This window comes from Heterodontus francisci, chromosome 8, assembly GCF_036365525.1.
Source record: "Heterodontus francisci isolate sHetFra1 chromosome 8, sHetFra1.hap1, whole genome shotgun sequence".
NCBI lineage: Eukaryota > Metazoa > Chordata > Chondrichthyes > Heterodontiformes > Heterodontidae > Heterodontus > Heterodontus francisci.
In genome coordinates, this window is record NC_090378.1 from 95,739,662 (window position 1) to 95,761,961 (window position 22,300).

General features: G+C 39.9%; 1 protein-coding gene across 2 annotated transcripts in view; it reads right to left on the reverse strand.

Moving 5' to 3' along the window:
* Positions 1 to 1,782: 1,782 nt before the first annotated feature.
* The window catches only part of vamp4 (vesicle-associated membrane protein 4), a 95,547-nt gene continuing 75,029 nt past the window's right edge, over positions 1,783 to 22,300 (reverse strand). Inside the window, exons 7-9 of one of the 2 annotated variants that reach the window (XR_010975565.1) lie at positions 8,191 to 8,242; positions 3,464 to 6,780; positions 1,783 to 2,848 (exon numbers count right to left, since the gene is read on the reverse strand). Coding sequence is in view for 1 of the 2 variants with exons in the window: in XM_068037787.1 (XP_067893888.1) it covers positions 6,752 to 6,780; positions 8,191 to 8,242 (81 nt within the window). In the remaining variant the exon portion in view is untranslated. Of the gene's footprint in view, positions 6,781 to 8,190; positions 8,243 to 22,300 lie in introns of both variants that reach the window. The other variant, XM_068037787.1, reaches the window with a different exon arrangement.

The window sequence follows — 22,300 nt, forward strand, 5'->3', positions numbered from 1 at the left end:
TACTTTGATGTTAAAACAGTGTGATCTAGACACATTAGGGCTTTGGCACAATAATTATCGTGTAGAATCTTGTTTCACACTAATTACAAACAAATCTGCAGGGATGTATTATTTCCTCTGCTTTCTTAGACAATGGATAGTTCCCATTTTATCTAATTCTCACGTTTATTGGGAATTAACTGTTTTACATTCTAATATATTAATACACTTAATCTGGTTATCAATAAGGATAATTTCTTCAAAAATATTAAATTCTCTGCCAATAGGGTTGCTAAACCTCCAGGATGAGTCTGGAAATTTTCAGGAATTAAAGATTAATCACCCGGACACTACTGCTAACAACCCATGAGAAGAATCAGAGTTGCATTTTAATCTTCTTTCAACACTTTTGATTATTAGTTACAAACAAATATTGGAGATGGGAAAAATCCAGTTTGACTGAGTGACGTGGTTTGAGGAGGGGTGGTCATGTGATTAAAACCTCCAGGAGTAAGTACAAGCAGAGTTGGCAACCCTATCTGCTAAGAGATTCTCACCACATTTTCTTGGTTCAAAATACTAATCCTAAATGATATTATAAATTCAGATTATGATCGCTGCTACTCAGATTAGTATCAGGTTATTGTAGACTGAAGTGGGTCACACTGCAGATCCAAATCTGAATCAATATCACGGCAATGTTAGGTGTTTTTTTCAAAAAACAAAGTAAAAGGTTGGTTCCACTACATTGCTTATCTTGATCGAACACTAATAGGGAACTTCTTTGGAACATAAATTACTTTCTTTATAACAACTTAATTTAGTCAATTTGAAGTAGCCAGCAAAGCTGATCAAGTACAATGGATCTCAGTGGCTTTGCATCTTGGTTAAAACATGGGAATAGCTACATTTGAAATCTTGTGTACAACCCACCTCTGAAAGGACACGGTTACATTGGGGAAGGTCTAGAGAAGAACATAAAGGACAATTCCTGGATTAGAACCAGATTATAAAGAGAGAAATACAGAATTAAATTTGCTTTCACTGGAGAAAAGGTGGCCAAGAGAGAAAATGATAAAGGACTTTAAAAATTTTTAAAGTTTATGTAACTGGCTAAAGGGTTGTTCCCCACACCATAAAAGATAAAAAATAAAAATAAAACCACTAATTTCTCTATAAATTGATGAACTCCTTTCTTTAAAAAACATGCTAGACGAATGGTGGTTAACCATAGTACTGAAGGAAATGAGTTCAGATTGATTATTGATAATCAAAACACTTATGGACCATAAGAGCTCTGGTGTTGGTGGGAGCAGGAAATGTCATTTTGGAAATAGGACTGTTCAGATTGGAATAATATAAATTGTAAAGTAGGAATGACAATTTGAAGTCATTTCTCAATAATGGCAAAGGATTAAGCAGAAACCTTTTGGTGCTTTAACTTCTTGGAACTGTATTTAACTGTCTCTGGATTAAATAAATTGGACAAAAGTACATGATAGTGCAAATTGCACACAGCTTTAGGGTCTTAAGCTTTTTTCATTCTGTAACTTAAAAAAAATTAAGCCTGGAAGAGAAGAAACAATGTAATTGTTATCCATTTATCTGAGGACCAGAACAACTTGATGGGTAATGTTGGTTCTTGAATGACAATAAGATAAGTGATTTTATTTCACTAATTTACTGGAATTTTATCTTGAAACTAAAGGAGAAGCTATTTCACAGATATTAAACCTGGGATATATATTTTCTTACTCTTTCAGAATGTAAGTGCTTTCTTTTTAAGAAATAATAGGGTTTAGTGATAGTGCACAACTTTTTATTTTCACAGTTCTCAGTACAACTTTCAAAGGAATCAAAACATTCCAATCATGTTATATTGCAACAAAAAAAAAAATCAGACAATAAAAGAATTTAATATTTTACCTGGAAATTAGGTCAATACTCAGTAGTTTCCCTCATGGTTCAGGGCATGCTGTCAAATTGTCCTTGTATTCACCCAGACATATTATACATAATAAGTGAAAGATGGTCTGCACAATGCAAACACTGTGACTAAAAATACAATTGCACTGAAACACAGTTACAACACAAAACAAAATTCAGCAAGTCAAGCTCCCTAAATATTCATGTCTTTTTACAATGCGTCTTAAAAAGATCTTGGTTTCCTCACACTTGTCACCACACCAGTCCTATGAAAATAATTATCAGTGAAAGATAGTAAACAAACTCTTGTACCCTGACAATTGTCAGGAGTAATGACTTATGAGAAGTGTGGCCCTCCAATACATTGCACAGGTATAAGCCTGCACTATAGATTTTATAAGCCGATCGGTGGTCACTGTGACCCAGTCAGTTGCCAATCACAGGTGAACAGGCAGCAAAGGAGATGAGCAATATGCAAGGCACTACCACAGATGGAAGAAGGAAAGACATTGTACAAAAATGACCCAAGCCAGCTCAGACTGTCTTGCAATAGTCATGTACAAAATGGCACTGGCAAAGTTTTGCGAGTATGGCACCTATCAGGTCCATAGTGCTGGGGGTGCAGGGAGAGTGGGGCGGGAAGGAGAACGAGATACAAACAAAACATACAGTTGTAGACATGTTGCAGGCATATTGCAAACAAACTGAAGATTCAGATACTGTACAAAGGGGAAGAAAAGTAGCCATGTTTAGAATTCCTGGATAATTTTAATTGGGTTCAGTATTGAATTCCAAAGGGTATAAATTAAACTGCACTGTGAGAAAGGAGTTACCCTTGATTATGATTACGAATGAAACCCATTTCAGTTTGAGTTTTCTCTAGGTCAATAGTTGAGCTCAACAGGACTTGAACAAACCAGATCTGCAGACCATCAAACTATGACTGTGGGGAAAAACAGAAAAACGGTATAAACACTAAAGTTTTTATAATATGTGCCTACACAACTTTTTGAAAACTGTTGATAAAGTGATGACAGAGGAACTAACAGCTAGGAGAAAATTGCTTAAGAATGCTGTTTCTCCTCTTTTAGTAAACTTTAGCCTCAACAAAAGCTTTATACACAGTTCAAATAATAAATTTCTGCTAACTATACAGCATAAAGTAGAAATGCATTTTCAATGTGTACCCAATGCGTGTGTAAAATTACAAAAGGGCAATGCCCTTTTCAAGAAAAAATCTATTGTTTTGAACATTTTTGCAGATCAATAACCCTTAGTCTCCCTTTTACAAAAATTAGAATATACACATTAATTATTTTAGAGGCCAGTGTATCAGCTCATTATTTGTCATTAGTATAATTAGTGCATAGCTCATGCTCAGTACTCAAGTCTGTTTTAAACCATATTGTAGGCCATTTGTATCCCAGTATGCGTCACTGGTGTTAAGGATCAAGTGCGTATCCCAGACAAATAAAACATTTTTGGAAAACCAGTTCCACACTTAAGAGAATGACATTATACAGTTAGTATTTTCACTTATCTGGATGCTCCTACTCACTTTGTTGAGGGACATCTGATCATTCCTGATGCCTACTCTTATTATTACAGTCAATGTGGATGTTGTTAAAGGCAAACCTCCAAGTACTTTGAGCGCTATAATTTTCCGGTGCTTGTGATCAGTCTAAGTTGGTTGTACTGACCACTTTTCGGGGCTACCCATTCATTCACAGTCGGGATTCAGTTATCACAAGATGGTAAAGCTGAACCGGCCAATTCCTCTGTGGATCCTCATGCAAACTGGCAACAAAAAATCAGGCACATCTCTCAAGAGTGAACTGGAAAAGGATTAAAACTGGGCTAGTGAAGAGACTCGTCAATACTGCCACACTGCCATCAGCAACCATCGCTGTAGATCAGGAGTCTCTTGCCTCGCAAGGAGTGTTCAAAGTGCAGACTTGAAATAACACTATGTGGGAAGTGCTGCTTCCTCTTGCTTGAAATTGACATGCATTTGTCTCACCTGCATTGCCAAAGTGTCACCATGCTCACTGATTAAGACTATAATGCTTCTAATCAATTACAATGTACAAAATAAAAATAGAATTTTTTTTTAAAGAAAATAACATTTCTTCCACAACTCCTGAGTGCTCCAATAATAAGACCCAGCTTGGTCTTCAATGCAAAATGAATGGGGTCATGGAGGATCGCAGGAGACCTGCCTTCAGCTGTACTGCTCAGGGGAATTTAGTGATTGTTTGCCAGATCAATCACCATGTCTGGATCCCATTTTATACTCATTACACAGTGCTATGTTATAAAATAGTAAACAATAGCAATATGAAAATCTCATCTTAAATTGTATTAAATTTAAATAACTGCAGCTCTAATTTCCTTCTCAATGAAATTAGAGACTATCATCTTTTGCTCAACATTCCTAATAGGCAAAATTGTAAAAGGTGCACTTGAAACACAAACAATAGAACCATTTTCTCACACTGTGCTAAACTGTATTCTTTTTGGAAGATGAATGCAACTTTACCACACAAACCCACCTCTCATTCACATATTACATTTGCAAGCATTCTAGGGAATGTCTACGTTTCACAATCTTGTATTTTACTTGGATATTTTCCAGAGTACTTGATTTTCTTAGTTACAAATGTGTAAAACTCCTCTCTGTTCTCACAAGCTTTTATGTGCCTTTTGACTCTCATTTGAAAACCCTGCAATGCCTCAAGGTAATTGCTTCAACTTGGAAATTAAGGCAGCAAAGAATAGTCTAGGCTGCGAATGCATCTGTAATAAAAGTCTGGCCAACAGGTACTGTAATCAAATGAAGAATACTCCATTAACATTAAGTCTGAATTACTTAAAAAATGTTTTTTGAAATCAAAAACATTTGATACAGGCAGATCTTATGTCACTGGTCATCTATGGCAGGTCTGGAGTAATGGTTATGTTATCTACTTGCTACTCTGCCTGCAACTTTAAGGCCATTGCTTTTAACAGTGAAATCTAAATAATGCACCATTGTAAATCGCTGAGATCAATTTATATACAGTTGCAAAGTGAAGTAAATTTCAGGCTCCAGCTCAATGACTGGCTTTCGCATTTAAAAAAAAATTATTTTGCATCTGACATGTGGATGTGTGACAGACCTGCAAGAGATGCAACACTGACATAGTTTTCTTTTCCAGGCCTAACTTAAGAAGCTTTGCAAGAACTTCAAATTGCTACGTTGACACTTTTAAAAGGTGGCAGCTAAGCAAAGAAATAATGATCTAATCAAAGAAGAATTTAAGCATATTATGACTTTAAATGAGCATGTTAAATTGGCTGTGCTACTCCATTTTACATCCCATTACAGTGCACCCAGCAGCACTCTCTCTGGAGTATTTCTTAACCATGATTATGCTATCCAGCTATACCCTCTTGAGCCAGGGGACAGCAGAGCTCCCCTTAGGTGCATTCAATTGGTTAGTTCACCAACCCCTGCCAGTTAAATGTTAATGCCAAAATTGAGTCAGCTCTTTTCTAGCATTAAAAATTTAAAGGCAGCACAGCAAATTGTCACAGCACTTTTAAAATGTTATGTTTTAAGATCTTAAACTTTACACAGATGTAGTCATGTTGCAGCTGATTAATGGCACGGACTGTGTGAAAACGCTTGTTAGAGATAATTTCACTCCTGTTGTCAAAAGCAAAAAAAACATGCCCCACCAAACTTGGGTACAAGTGAATCCAGTCACCAAACACTGTGTGCAAGTGACAATTTGGCTGACCTGTCTGACATTATGTTTTTTTTTTATTTTAAAAGCTTCATTTACAAAAAAAAGTGAACTCCAAAATTCTGGAGCATAAAGAAGGGTTTTAAAATAATATACAGGATAAAACAGCACTCAAAGTAAAACACAACAGTTTGGCACAGTCAGAAAATGGTTGTATATAATTTATTATAAACTAGTCCATATAATCTCTTAATAGATATACTGTATGACTGAAGAGATTCTGCTCAAAAATAGGGGACGTTGTTTGAAAAACTATCGAGACTTGTTTCAGTTGAGAATCCGCTCAAACCTCCTTTACTTCGGTATATACTTTAACTGCTTAGTGGATTATTGTACCACCTGGTTTAGTACTGAACAACACAGACCAAGAAAGGTCCCAGGTTCAATCCAGGATTATACAAAGCTAGTGAATCTTGGCCAGGATGGAAGTTTAGTTACAACATTTAGCTTCAGTACCCTTTGGAATATGGAGGGGGAGAAAAGTAGCCTGGATTCCCACTTCTGCTCCCTGTCCAGTGACCCTGCTGGAAGAATCATATATGTGCTCAGCTGAGACAGGGGACCGAATTAGACTTTACGATGATGCCCTCCGCTGTCCAATAGTGTGACAATAATCAGTGATTTGACTCACACATGAAGAGTTCCCACTTAAGCAAGTTACCCTGAGTGGGGTCTGCATCTGTGGAACCATACTCCTAATGTGACCTAATGTCTTTGAGAGAAAATTGGAGGAAAAAATTGTTGACAGCGCATTTAGATACCAGGTTTCACAGTAATAAAATCATCAGTGAAGGCAAAATACCTTTCATGAAATTACACAATACACTTAAAAGGAAATTGCTATCGACAGGAAGATAATCTGTTAAATTATGTATTGGTCCCTATTCCAGAAGGGTACTCATTGCAGTGAGTGCCCATAAATACAGTTTTCTTCTCTGAAAGACAGACAGAAACATACTTCCTCTTTACAATATCTGAGATATTATGCACATATCTCAAGTAGTTTATAGAGATTGAGGCAGTAACTTTCCTGCGTTGATGCTGTGCATGTCTTGTCATCACGAGCGATTCTTCAAAATTACAGGTACTGCAAGGACATGGAAAATCATTTGTTACAAAAATGTTCTCATTTGTTGTCTGGAAAAGCATGCATTATACCACATGGATATTAACACCAGCAAGAGAAACTTGCTGACAACTGTCACATTCCCTAATGCAAAATCTTAACCACCAGTAAATATGGACAGTGACTTCTTACAATGTTAACAAAACAGTGAGAAAAATAGAAATTAAAAGAATCCATTCTGTATTCTAATATTGCTTCCTATGTTCCCTGAAAAACAATTCAAAACTATAATAGTTGTCCACAGGATTAATTTTATCTTGCCTATTTAACTTTTTCTCAAAAAAAGTACTTTGACCTTCTCCATGGTCACTGGATATATGGGCCGGAATTTCACGTTGGGCCTGAGGCCCTGCCCACCAGCACAAAAAGTCGGTGGTGAGCCCGCCTCCACTGGGCCTGGAAGTGACGGCGTGATTTTACATGGCCCAGGCCCTTAATTGGCCTTGGGTGGGAATTCTGCCACTGAGGCAGGAGATCCCGCCTCCAACAGCTGTCGACCAAACAGCAGGCTGGCAGCTCTTCAGTCCCTGCAGTGCCACTGGGAGCGGTGGCCACTGCTGGGGCTGCACCCGGCCAAGACTGGCAACATGGACGAGGTCCTGGAATGCAGGTGAGAGTGTGGGGCCTCACTGGGGGTTGGTGGGGGTCGCTCAAAAGTGGGAGGGGAGGTGCTCCAGTGGGGTCGGCTTGTGCCGCGGGGGGCACAGAGTGCCCGATCAGGAAGGCCGTCCCACAGTCCGCAAGGAAGCCGTCAAGTTTTACTGGGCGGCCTTCTGAGCTCCTGAACCAACCACCCACCCCCTGCTGGTAATATATCAGCGAGGATGGGAGGAGGCCCTTAAGTAGCAACTAATTGGCTACTTAAGGATCTTAGTTGGCCTGGGGCATGCAGGCCGTTCGTCACCTCTGCTGCGCTTGTAAAATTACAGTGAGGTGGGAAGGCGACGACGGGAACAGCATCCCCCAGCTCTCACTCAATTTTACGCCCCCCACCACCTCCAGCCCACTCCTACGGGGGGAAGGGGGGGGGGGGGGTTAAATTCCAACCATGGATTGTAGACTTAAGTCATTGTTAGATGTTTCTTATTCCTAATAACAGCGCTTTTAAAATATATTAGATATATTAGACACCAACTGTAATGCAGTGAAGAGAAACATCCAATAAAGATAGTCATAGTAACATGTGACACACACTGCAATGAAAATAGTTTATTTCTTTTTTTACCAGAATACTGGGAAATAAATAATAATGGTCTCCCTTGACAGATACACATCAGAATAGTAAGGCTGAGGTGGAATTCCAACTGGAGCACAATAACCACTACAGAACTTACGAGGCTGCATTCACTTTCAGATGGCAAACATACTTACTGATGATGACTAACAAGACAATTACAACGACCACAGATACGATGATCTTCATCTGAAAGGAAACATTTAACAAGGTCAAAAAAAGTAGTGCAATGCAATCTTTCCTGAACCTTTGTTAAACAGTGATATCTGTAAACACAGATGCATTTGCTTATGTGTTTAGGAAATGTGTGTTGAGCTATGGTCTTAAGTTCACTTTCCATTGTTGCATCTTTTGAACATCAGATTTTCACTTGCGTGCATGTAATGTTTAGACTTGAAGTTTAGGAAACACTTTGTTTTATATAGATAACCCACTCAGGTCAAACTGGGAATGGAAGCATTACTGTGGCTAGTTTTTGAACAGATGCCTCTAAACTAATAGAAGTGCTTTTCTAACAAAAATAGCAACATAAGCAGGTGTCTGTTATTTACTGAGCTCCTGCATCTTTCTTGAACCCCTGTTATACTGCCCTTGCCAGTGGAAGAAAAGAACTTGCATCTAAATAGCATCTTTCATAACCTCAGGAAGTCCCAATGTACTTTAGATCTATCAAAGTACTTTTGAAGTGTAGTTACTGTAATAATGTAGAAGATATAGCATCAATTTGCATACTGCAAGCTTCCACAACAGGAATGCGATAACAGCCGCATAATCTGTTTGTTTATTGATGTTGATTGAGGGACAAATGTTGGCCAGGACACCGGGGAGAACTCCACTGCTCTTCTTTGAAATAGGGCTGTGGGATCTATTATGTCAACCTGCGAGGGCTTATGGGGCTTCAGTTTAACATCTTATCCAAAAGATGGGACATCTGACAGTGCTGCACTGGAGTGTCAGCCGAGATTTTGTGCTCAAGTTCCTGGAGTGAAATACTGGCAGTGTAAGTGCAGGACCCTCAAATTTTAATCTTAAAACAATTAAATGAAAAAAAAATGTACCTGAATTTATAAAGCTTGTCTGCGCAACCCTATTTTGTCTGTTAGATGTTGCACGTACTGGAATAGAGCAATACTGAATCAAGGGATTCCTTCATCACACATCTACATTATGGCATGTATAATAATGGAAGAGATCTATAGATTTTTTTTTTAAAGTTTACATTTAAATAAAATTAAAAATGCATGCAGGTGGCCCATCGCTAATAATAAATTATAAAGCTACCTCCTCCTTTAAATCCAAGTAAATTAAAACTGAACAATCTATGCAAATTAGAAATATTTTTGCATGGATCTTTAGGGGCTTTTCTTCCTCCCAAGACACATTTTTAAATTATTTAGACATTCATTCAGTTCAACCCTTTATGTGGCTGTATTACTATACAAAACTCCCAAATTACTAATGTTTCAAAACACTTCAACACAAGCTTTCAGAAAATTATACCACTATCTTAAGATAAATGAAAGAACAGAAACAAGGAGATGGGATAAATTAGAAATATTTTAGGAGCAAATACAAATGTCAAAAAGGAGTAACCATTTTGAAGTTTTAGACAGCTTGTTTAAAGATTGTTAAATAAATGCTTGTGTTCTTCATGATTTACTGATCCCGGTGCCAGAATGCAGCAAATAAATTATCAAAGGCATCTCTCCAAAGGTGAAGAAAGGGTCAGCTATCTACCAGTAAAAGGCCACAGGGGAATAGTTCTACACATTTCACAAATCTCTGCAATCCAGATGGTGGTGTACAACGATGACAAATAGGACAAAAATATTTCCCATTCATTCATATTTCAAAATCCAATTTTACAGTGAACAAAGGTGTCGATCTGCGACAAACTATTTGAAACTCCATGTCATATATCTTGCCAGGCATGATTAGGCCATAGTAGTGTTACGACCGGGTGAGGAAGGGGTCTCAGGCTCCCCTCTTGCCCCTTTCCTGGTTTGGCCATAACAGGGTTTATCTCTTAAAACACAGTGATTTTAGCTTACCACCTCAGTGAGTCTTTGTTCACTGCTCCCTAATTGTAATTGCAAATGAACCAACCAGACAGGTTTGCTAATGTTTAAACAAGAAAGATGTAAGTTTCTTAGCCTTATCACTCTAACTCGGTTAAAACTACTAAAATACGTGATGCAACCACGCTTGCATGCGCACGAGAGAAACACACACATAAATAGATACAGAGGGGCAGGAAGAATTGGGGGGGGCGCAGGGTTGAAGCAGAGTTGGTAATAAACAGAATTCGGTTACTGGATGGTCATGTCCTTGATACAACGTCCTCAACTGAAGTTAGGTTCTTGGAGTTCTCGCTGGGGCCTGGTGCACAATTCCAGATTTGCTTCTCTGGTACCAGAAGGCCGAAGATATGCTTTGTCTGTAGTCTTGAAGCATAGAAACTGCCACCGTGGTTTTCCTGCGACTCTGCTGGAGAGAGAGAGAGATGCTTTCTTCTTGGAGTTCAGTTGCAGTCTGATCCTTTTCTGTGTGGCACAATTCAAAAAAGCGCCCAGTCTAGCCAACAGGTAAGTCATGTGACCATCTCTTTGTTTGAAACAGCAGATTCTTGGAGGGTTGCTGGACTTCAGAGTCTTCCAGTCACTCGGTGGGGGTGGAGTTGTCTCTTACAAAGTCAATGGCTCCCAATGTCTTTTGATCATCACTATTGACAAAACCCATCTCGCTAATTGAATCAGGGAGTACGCCCATTGTCTCTCTATTCAACGGTCTCTCGGAATGCAAATGTGCAATCATGTTTTCAGCTGTTCAGCTCTGTAGTCTTTTTAAACAAGGTATGTGCAATGTCCAGTTAAAAAAAAGGTTCAAATAGTGTCCCATATGACGGAATTAATATGTTTTCATTAGCTAAGGATACCTCACCCCTTGGAAGCTAGAAAAACTAGTTAAAGACTCAGGTGGTCATTTCACAGATACCACAAAATAATTCTTGAGTTTTAGACCTCTATTAACTGGAAGAAAAAAAGCTTGACCACCTTTGGACTTGGTTTTCAGCTAACTGCAGGCCTATTTGTTTGATTTGATTGCGTAAGAACTAAAGGGTTAACCTCTGCCATGTTTCAATTGTTGGATGAATCTATGTAAGTTACAGTCTAATACAAACTCACATGAGATGCTATGTTTTTTTTTAAAAAAGTAGAATAATTTTAAGTGATGTTGCAGTTATGCTCGGGAATAGTTATACTTTCTATATGTATCAATGTATTAGAATAGAACTAAGTTATGGACTTTGTGTTTAGAATCATGTTGTTAAATGTGAAATGTATATTTGTATACTGTAGTGGGGAGATGGTGGGAGACAGTGTTTACTGTCACAACAATAGCAGAAATAGCTTTGCTATGAGACTGGATGTCTTAATAACTGCCCTTTCTGCATTTCAATTAAGACAGGGTCAGTCACAATAAGGGACAGACTTGTAAGCCCCATGAGATGGTAATGCAAATAAAGATATTCAGAGACCATTCAAGACTGGAATGTGCCCTGAGGCACAGTGTGGCTTTCGAGCACAGAGATCCACTATTGACATGCTGTTCTCCCTTCGCCAGCTACAGGAGAAATGCCGTGAGCAGCAAATGCCGCTCTACGTTGCTTTCATTGATCTCACCAAAGCCTTCGACCTCGTCAGCAGACGTGGTCTCTTCAGACTACTAGAAAAGATCGGATGTCCACCAAAGCTACTGAGTATCATCACCTCATTCCATGACAATACGAAAGGCACAATTCAGCATAGCGGCGCCTCATCAGACCCCTTTCCTATCCTGAGTAGCGTGAAACAGGGCTGTGTTCTCGCACCTACACTGTTTGAGATCTTCTTCTCCCTGCTGCTCTCACATGCGTTCAAGTCTTCAGAAGAAGGAATTTTCCTCCACACAAGATCAGGGGGCAGGTTGTTCAACCTTGCCCGTCTTAGAGCGAAGACCAAAGTACGGAAAGTCCTCATCAGGGAACTCCTCTTTGCTGACGATGCCGCATTAACATCTTACACTGAAGAGTGTCTGCAGAGACTCATCGACAGGATTGCGGCTGCCTGCAACGAATTTGGCCTAACCATCAGCCTCAAGAAAACGAACATCATGGGACAGGACGTCAGAAATGCTCCATCCGTCAATATCGGCAACCACGCTCTGGAAGTGGTTCAAGAATTCACCTACCTAGGCTCAACTATCACCAGTAACCTGTCTCTCGAAGCAGAAATCAACAAGCGCATGGGAAAGGCTTCCACTGCTATGTCCAGACTGGCCAAGAGAGCGTGGGAAAATGGCACACTGACACAGATCACAAAAGTCCGAGTGCATCAAGCCTGTGTCTTCAGTACCTTGCTCTATGGCAGCGAGGCCTGGACAACGTATGTCAGCCAAGAGCGACGTCTCAATTCATTTCATCTTCGCTGCCTCCAGAGAATCCTTGGCATCAGGTGGCAGGACCGTATCTCCAACACAGAAGTCCTCGAGGCGGCCAACATCCCCAGCATATACACCCTACTGAGTCAGCGACACTTGAGATGGCTTGGCCATGTGAGCCGCATGGAAGATGGCAGGATCCCCAAGGACACATTGTACAGCGAGCTCGTCACTGATATCAGACCTACCGGCCGTCCATGTCTCTGCTTTAAAGATGTCTGCAAACGCGACATTAAGTCCTGTGACATTGATCACAAGTCATGGGAGTCAGTTGCCAGCGATCGCCAGAGCTGGCGGGCAGCCATAAAGACGGGGCTAAAGTGTGGCGAGTCAAAGAGACTTAGCAGTTGGCACTAAAAAACACAGAAGCGCAAGGGGAGAGCCAACTGTGTAACAGCCCCGACAACCAATTTTATCTGTAGCACCTGTGGAAGAGTCTGACACTCTAGAATTGGCCTCCAGGCGCTGCTTCACAATCCACTGACCACCTCCAGGTGCATACCCATTGTCTCTCCAGACAAGGAGGCCAAAGATTCAAGACAGGAATGTTGATGGGGACAGCAAACATTCCCCACTGTGTGACAATGACTTGGGCCATCAAGATGTCAGCACAGATAATATACAGAGGGGTCATATTTGCTGTAATCTGACTATTATAAACTAATCAAGAAGAGACAATGTATAGAAGGTGAGGTCTAAGCTGACCAATCAAAAGGGGTTAAAGTGGACTGTAACCTAATATGGAAGGAAGAAACCCTCAGAGGGAACCAGAAATGGCAGGTGCTGGGACAACTTGGGGCGCACTAATTCAAGAAGAAACCAACCTACAGTCAACAGAACACCTTAAGAAAGAAGACTGCGCCACAGCAGCTCGGAAAGGAAGGGCCGAGGTCATCCTATACTCTGCTGTATAACTACTGCTGTTGGTCAAGTATTGCTTGTATATTCTTGCTGTACTTAATAAACTCTTTATCTTAAGAAACCAGAGTCTGTACCTTTTGGGTCAAAAGCTAGTCAACATCCCACCTAAACACACAACAATCTGACAACTGCCACCTGCAAAATGGATATCGTAACCCAGGGGCACTGGACAAAAGGAAGGAGAAAAAAGAAATAAAACACACAGATGGGATCAAACAGAAATAAAGTTAAAATTAAAATAAAGCGGCTGGGGGGATGGGCAGGAGAGGGAATGGGAAAAAATAGGTCAGACAAGTGTTTACTGTTAAATTGAGTCTAAAAAAAGTTATGTATAGAGCTGGTTAGACAGTAATAAAACTATTCTGGATATCTAAGTAGCCGAATATCATTGTACTATTCATATTTGCTTCTGTGCAGTGTGTGAATTGAAGACTTTCAAAATAGCTAACACAGTAAGACTGCAATTTCAATCGATTTGCCAGCACGCTACAGGTAAAAGACATTGTGTATTTGCTCAGTAATAATGTCACTTCAAGTAAAAATTAATTTCCACTGTTTACCAGAAGTACATGTTCATGTGCTACAACACCAAATTACAAATGGGAAATTTAGGGTAACAATGCATTTGAACCCACAAGGCTCATCCTCATGGATATTTCTGTTCACAACAGGATTACACAGAAATAAAGGGAAGAAACTATCACTTTACAGAACAAGCTATAAAACTGTGTAGTATTTCACTACAATCACTACCAATAACTTGCAATTATTTAGTTCCTTTACTGTAGAAGGCATTCCACTGTGTGGGAAGGTGGGGTATAGTCACAGAGTAATGTGTAAATGAGGATGATGATGATTTAGAATTTAACACATTTGGGTACGGGAACCAACAGAAGCCGGGGAGGTTAGAAGTGACAGGCAAGCAGGACCTAGTGCAGGATGTAGAACTGAATTAGGTGCAAGGTGAAACTTGGGGTGTGTTCCTGCAAGGAGATCTAAATTTTAGGAGGAATAAAGCGGCCACTTATTCATTGGATGATAAGACACTAAATTGGGTAGAGGACAATATCCCTTTTTTTGTTGCTTGCAATCTGTTCATTTAAATGCATAATACCTTTAAATTTTTTTTGTGTGGCTGCATACGTGCGGTATCTTAAAGGGAACAGCTTGTGAGCAGTCTGTGCAGTAACTTTCAGGTTGCTGCATGGCCACGCAAGCATGCAGCTTACAGAGAACATCAATAGAGAAGCAAAGAAATCTGGGAGTGCAGATGTATATATCATTGAAAGTAGCAAAATAAGTTGAAAAGACCATGAAGAGTGCCAGCAAAGTATTGGGGTTTATTTCCAGAGGAACAGAACACCAAAGCAGGGAAGTATTGTTAAATGCATACCATGGTTAGACCACACTTGAGAGCGCTAAGCAGAGTTCTGGTCTCCATGGTACAAAAGGGGTATTGAAATACTGGAGAAAGTACAGAAAAGACTTATGAACATACGAATTAGGAGCAGAAGTAGGCCATTCAGCCCCTCGAGCATGCTTCACCATTCACTAAGATCATGGCTGATCTGTTTGTGTCTCAAATTCCACACTCTCATCTCCCCTCGATAACCTTTGATTCCCTTGCCTAATAAGAATCTATTTACCTCCACCTTAAAAAAAATTCCATGACCTCGCCTCCACCACCTTCTGAGGCAGAGAGTTCCAAAGTGGCACAACCCTCTGAGAAAAAAATCTCCTCATCTCTGCCCTAAAAGGGCGACCCCTAATTTTAAAACAGTGCCCCCTAGTTCTGGACTCACCCATAAGAGGAAACATCCTTTCCACATCCATCTTGTCAAGATCGTTCAAGATCTTATATACTTCATCAAGTCCCCCCTCATTCTTCTAAACCTCAGTGAAAATAGGTCCAGTCTGTCCAACATTTCGCCATAAAACAACCTACTCATTGCAGGTATCAATCTAGCAAACCTCCTCTGAACCGCCTCCAACACATTTACATCCTAATAGTTGTTTAGCAGTACAGAACTTGAGTATTGCTGAAAATAGAGATATGTTGTCGAAGCTTTTCATCTTGCACTCATCAGGACAATGCGCAAGAATAACCAATGTAAGGGAAAACAACCACTTATACTGCATGAGAAGAGAGTGCGGATTGGTTGGCAAGTGAACTCTGATTGGTAGAGGCATTGCCATGGAGCATGCACCAGTTTATGGTGACTGACAGTTAACTGCCAAGCTTTGTTTAAAATTTAAACCAGGCAGCTTGACTGTGATTGGTCAAGGCATTGCCCTGAAGAATGAACCATTGGGATTCATACAGTTCCATGCGCTATAGGATTAACCTTATCGGCAACCTCGTAAACAGGGCCCGAGCCATTTGCTCACCATGCAAGCTTGATGCTGAAATAGGGCAAATCAAAGACATCCTGCGTGACAATGACTACCCTGATCAGATCATTTCTCGCTGTATATTACCCTGGAAGGGTAATGTATCCCAAAAATTTGAGCAACAGGTGAAGCTAGCTGTTTTGCTCTGCTATTATGCAGTAGCAACATGTGTGGTGTTCGCACTAACAGGATGCTGCCGTCAAGCCAAAAAGATGCCCTGCCTATCACACAAATGAGTAATGTGATATATGAATTTCAATGCCAGTGTGATGCTAGGTATATAGGCCGTACGTCCCAAAAACTGGCGGATCGTTCAAACATGTCCCATCTGCTGTTCGCAATGGGCAAGGTACGGGCCGTACCAAACCAGCCCGTGCTAGCAAAACTCAAAACACAGTGTCCAACAGTAGATGCGATTCCGCGATTGGACACCATTTGCTAAATAATCCACAGTGTGCTAAGAATTACGCTGACAACCAATTTAAGATCGTCAGTAGCGCTCACAATGTGGTACATTTGAGTGTACTGGAAGCTACATATATTAATACACAAGACCCTGTTCTTTGCAGACAGAAAGAATATGTACAACCATTGTGCCTGTTTCTGCTGAACAACATGACAGCCATTCGTTGGTTCATTCCTTAGGGCAATGCTTTGATCAATCAGTCAAGCTGCCTGGTTTAAATTTCAAACAAAGCTTGGCAGTTAACTATCAGTCACCGTAAATTGATGCATTCTCCATGGCAACACCTCTACCGATCAGAGTTCACTTGACAACCAATAAGCACTCTCTTCTCATGCATACAGTTGTTTTCCCTTACATTGGTTATTCTTGCAGATTGTCCTGATGAATGCAGAACGAAAAGCTTCAACAACATGTCTCTATTTTTAAGCAATTTAAATCCTTCCTTAAATAAGAATAAAACTGCACACAGTATTCGAGATTTGGTCACACCAATGCCCTGTATAACTGAAGCATAACTTCCTTACTTTTATTTTCAATTCCTTACAAGGATATTACCAGAATTGAGAAAATGCAGGTATCAGGAAAAATTAAGCTGGTTGGGACTATTTTCTCTGAAAAAAGACTGGGAGGTCTTTAAAATCATGAAGGGGTTCGATAGGATGGATTTAGACAAACTGTTTCCACCTTGGCTAAGTCCAAAATAAGGAAACATAAATAAATGATAGCCAATACAAGATCAAATAAAGAATTTAGGAGCAATTTGTTTACATAGAGTGTGGTGAGAATGTGGAACATACAGCCACATGGAGTGGTTGAAGCAAACTGCATTGAAACATTTAAGAGGAGGCTCAATGCATACATGAAGGAGAAGGAAATAGAGGGATATGCAGGCTGGATGGGAAGAGGTAATTAAAATGGGAGGAAGCTCAGTCAAGAAGAAAAACTTACATTTATATAGCACCTTTCGTGATCTCAGGACGTTCCAAAGTGCTTTACAACCAATTATGTACTTTTGAAATGTAGTCACTGTTGCAATATCAGAAATGTGGTAGCCAATTTGATTGAGGGGTAAATATTGGTCAGGAGATCAGGAATAAATCCCCGCTCTCCTTCAAAATAGTATCATGGGATCTTTTACGTCCACCTGAGAGCACAGGCGGGGCCCCGTTTCAAAGTCTCATCCAAAAGACTGCCCCTCCAACAGTGCAGCACTCCCTCAAGTACTGCATTGGAGTGGCAGTCTAGAATTTTGTGTTCAAGTATTTGCAGTGGGACTTGAAGCCACAACCACTTGACTCGCAGGCAAGCGTGCTACCTACTGAGTAACAGCTGACAGACAAGTCAGGCATGTCTAAACGCCAGTATGAATCAGCTGGGCTGAATGGTCCATTTCTGTGCTGTAGATTCTACATAATTCAACCCATGGTGTTATTCACAGCATAACCTCAAGATAACAGGTAGGACGGCCCACATTCTCAACATACAGGTCACTTTCACAACTTTAGTAAAGGAACTCTTTCACCTTTAAAAGCTGCCTTTCACCCAGAGTCTAAGTTTTGTCTGAAAATAGACCATAATAGGGCGGCACAGTGGCGCAGTGGTTAGCACCGCAGCCTCACAGCTCCAGGGACCCGGGTTCAATTCTGGGTACTGTCTGTTCGGAGTTTGCAAGTTCTCCCTGTGACCGCGTGGGTTTTCGCCGGGTGCTCCGGTTTCCTCCCACAACCTAAGACTTGCAGGTGATAGGTAAATTAGCCAAAGTAAATTGCCCCTCGTGTAGGTAGGTGGTAGAGAATATGGAATTACTGTAGGGTTAGTATAAATGGGTGGTTGTTGGTCGGCACAGACTCGATGGGCCGAAGGGCCTGTTTCAGTGCTGTATCTCTAAATTAAAAAAAATAATATTCCTTTCATTTCTAACAACATTTGAGAAAGTATCTGATTCAAATAAAATGTCAATGTTAATGGTTCTTGCAGCAACTATAAGAAATTTGTGGACTGTATTAACAGCTGCTTAGATTTAATTCATAAAGTTTAGTCTTTTTAAGTGACAAAAGATACTGCAGTGTTTTTGCACTTTACTTTTGTATCACTCTCCTCTCTGCAAATTAAACACAAAGATCTTAATTTTTCTAAGGCCTCAAATATTGTGCAGCCTACCTGAATAATGGAAAGATCACTGACAATTCAAGACAATTATTCTACTCATCATCTTGTCCACAATGAAATTGCGGTCCATATATTATTCTGAATGGACAATCTCAAATGTCCTACAAAAATTTACATCATCCTTTAAGCAGGTTTAATTGTAGCATTTTTAAATGCACATTTATTTTTAAGATGCAGCAAGCAATTAAGAAGGTGGTATGTTGGCCTTCATTGCAAGAAGTTTTGAGTACAGGAGCAAGGATGTCTTACTGCAGTTATACAAGGCCTTGGTGAGACCACATCTGGAGTATTGCGTGCAGTTTTGATCTGCTTATCTTAGGAAGGATGTTCTTGCCTTGGAGGGAGTGCAAAAAATTTACTAGGCTGATTCCTGGGATGGCAGGATTGACGTATGAGGAGAGATTGGCTCGACTAGGCCTATATTCACTAGAGTTTAGAAGAATGAGAGGGGATCATAGAAACCTATAAAATTCTAGACAAGCTAGATGCAGGGAGGGTGTTCCCGATGGCTGGGGAGTCCAGAACCAGGGGTCACAATCTCAGGATACGGGGTATGTCATTTAGAACCGAGATGAGGAGAAGTTTCTTCACAGAGGGTGCTGAACATGTGGAATTCTCTACCTCAGAAGGCAGTGGAGGCCAAGTCATTAAACATATTCAAGAAGGAGATAGATATATTTCTTAATGCCAAAGAGATCAAGGGATATGGGGAGAAAGCGGGAACAGGGTATTGAATTAGACCATCGGCCATGATTTTTTTTGAATGGCGGAGCAGGCCTGAAGGGCTGAATGGCCTACTCCTGCTCGTATTTTCTATGTTTCTATGTTTTAAAGAATCCGGAATTACCATCATTCATGTGGCATCACAAATGTCAGTCAAAATCCATAAATTCTTTGCAGGGTAACCTGGCATATTATTAGTGACTGCCGTAGGGGTATAGCTCAGTAACTATTCTGCTCAAATAATCAATTCTGAGCACTCAAATTTGTTTTATGTGCACTTCAGAAGTAGCATGTTGCCCTCTACTATCCATACTTAGTTCCAGGGCCTGCAATTAAAGGTGATTTATGATGGGTCAATAAAGGCATAAAACACGGTCAGTTTTAGGTTATGGGCTCCTTGGTAGTTTTCGTGAAAAGGAATACATTTATCTGGTTAATTCAGATTCTAAAGCAAACTTCATATGTAATGAATCTTGTTCACAAACATGCTTTCTTTAATTTTAATTACTTCATTATATTATTTCAAGTAAGCACATGTGAGTGGTACCTACTGAGAAATGCATTTTACAGTAACAGTTTACAAACAACACAAAATTTTATCTCGTTACCGAGTGATACAAAGACAATTTAATCCAGGGAGTGTCTCAGCTTTACTGTGGTGTATCTTGATAAAGTGGCCATTCTTCACACAAGAAGTTAGACCGTGAATGTTGACAGGCAATGCAACTGCAATAGGCGTCAAAGCTATGCTTTATCCTGTCCTTACCCAGCCAAATTGCTGGATGTGCACTGCGAGCAAAGGTTGCTGGATAGTGATCAGAAATGGGAATATATGAAGATATGTGTTGGATACGGAATAGCAAACATGAAATCAATACAACCAGTTCTTCAATTGGTTTAATGTTCCATAAATTCTCATTTTTGAAGGATTTAAAAGGCTGTAAAAAAGTCTGAAACGATTATTTAAAAATTAGGTTTAACTATCAGAGTACAGTAGAATTAGCATTAAAAATAAAACCTGTCAATTCCCATCACTTTACTAAGTTACTGTAGGGTGCATTCGCAATACATACATAGTGTGGAACACTTTTGCTTCACATCAACACTACAGTCATAGTGCAAATGCAGACTAATTCCAAGGATTGAGTGAAGTAGAGGGAGATCCTTTTCTCCAGGGAGTCTCACTCAGCTTCGCTGTGGTATATCGATGAAGTGGCCATTCTTCGTACAAGAGGTTAGATTGTGAATGTTGACAGGCAATACAATGGGCATCAAAGTAGGCTTTATCCTGTCCTAACCTGGCCCAATTGCTGGATATGCATTGAAAACAAAGGTTGCTGGACAATGATCAAATATAGAAAATTTTCTGAATTAAATATTCTCTCCCTAACCTGTAACTTTTTTGAAAGAGACAAAATAACTTCCATTTACATTGAGCCTTTCAAGTTCTCAAGCAGCCCCAAAGCACTATATGGCCAATGAAGCACTTTTGAAGTATAGTTACTGTTGTAATATGGGATCTACAAACAGCAGGGAGATAAGTGACCAGATAATCTGTTGTTTTATTGATGGTGGTGGAGAGATAAAATGGCCAGGACACCAGGGAGAACTCCCTTGCTCTTCTTTGAATAGTGCTATGGTATCTTTTATGTCCAACTGGTGGGGCAGACGGAGTTTTGATTTAGCCCAAAAGCAGCACCTCAGTGCAGCACTCCCTTCATACTGCACTGAAGTTCCACCCTAGATTGTGCTGAGATCCAAGGAATCCTGTTTGAACAGATGACCTACTGACTCAAAGGGGAGTGTGCTACCAATTGAGCCAAGGCCGATACACAAAAATGCAAAAACATTTGATGTTAAAATTGGGTTATATTATTTTAATTTTTCATAAATGGCAAATATTTTGTTGCCAAGAAGGTTCCACACCAGAGCAACCTCAGTTAACTGTTCTCCTTAAATGTATGTATTGAATAGTAACTTGCTAGTGCTTTTAAATGCTACTTATGTTGATACCATGTATTTATTTATCCTGATTATTTTGTCATGAAAATGTGCTATGCTGAATGATGATTTTTAATTCATCAGTTGGAAACTTAAACTTTTACAAGGAAAGCTGGAATCCTAAATTCAACTTTTAAAAAGACAGCGGCTAAGATGGCCGTAATTTGCATTGAAATACCTCATATTCCAAGGGATCAAGGAGGAGACACATGTCTGAACAAGCCCTCATCCAGAACAATGGTTTGAGCAGTTGAATGAATTATCTAATATAACAAGACAAAGTCATCTTGGAACATGAACCCTAGTGGAGACGAACCTCCTGGAGAATAAACATTGAAACAATGAGACCTGAGAGAGATTGAAATTCTTAGACTTGGATCTCATTAAAGTGAAAAAGAAAATACACTGAGAGAATCATGTGACAGTCTCCCCAGTCTGTGAGAAAACTTGGAGTTTCTGTTGAACACATCAGACAACCTTTGAGGGCCAATCAGTGCAGGAACCAGTGGGGCTATCTCTCGCTCTCTCTCTCCAGGTAATACTGTAAGTTTCAAACCCTGTCTGCGAACTGCAAAACATCAAAGTCCATCATTGCTGCAGAAAGAGACTCTGGGGAGAAAGCTATCTACACCACTGTCTCCAGGAAAACCCTGACCCAGGTGGCCACCTCTACCAGCCAAGAACTTCAGGACCAAGAATTCAGCCAGGAGACAACTGAACTACCAGACTCCATAGATTGTATATTATTTTTATTTGTTCTGCACTCTAATCCAATCAATCTATTCTTCAACACTCTGTAACCTATTTGTGTGTGATTCTCGTATGTGAGAGAAAGTTAGAGCGTAGTTTATTATTTTTACTTAGATCAGATTTTGATTTTAAGTACAATAAACTAATATCTTTCTTGTTTAAACTCAAGAAAACCTGTCTGATTGGTTTGTAGCACATAAAGAGTTAAACACTCACTGAATTGGTAAGTACCTCCACTGTTAAAAGGAAATAAACCCTGTTACAGTCAAACAAGGAGACAAGAGGGGAGCCTTTTGACCTCTCCTCACCTGATCCTAACAATTTCATATATTATATATACACACAGA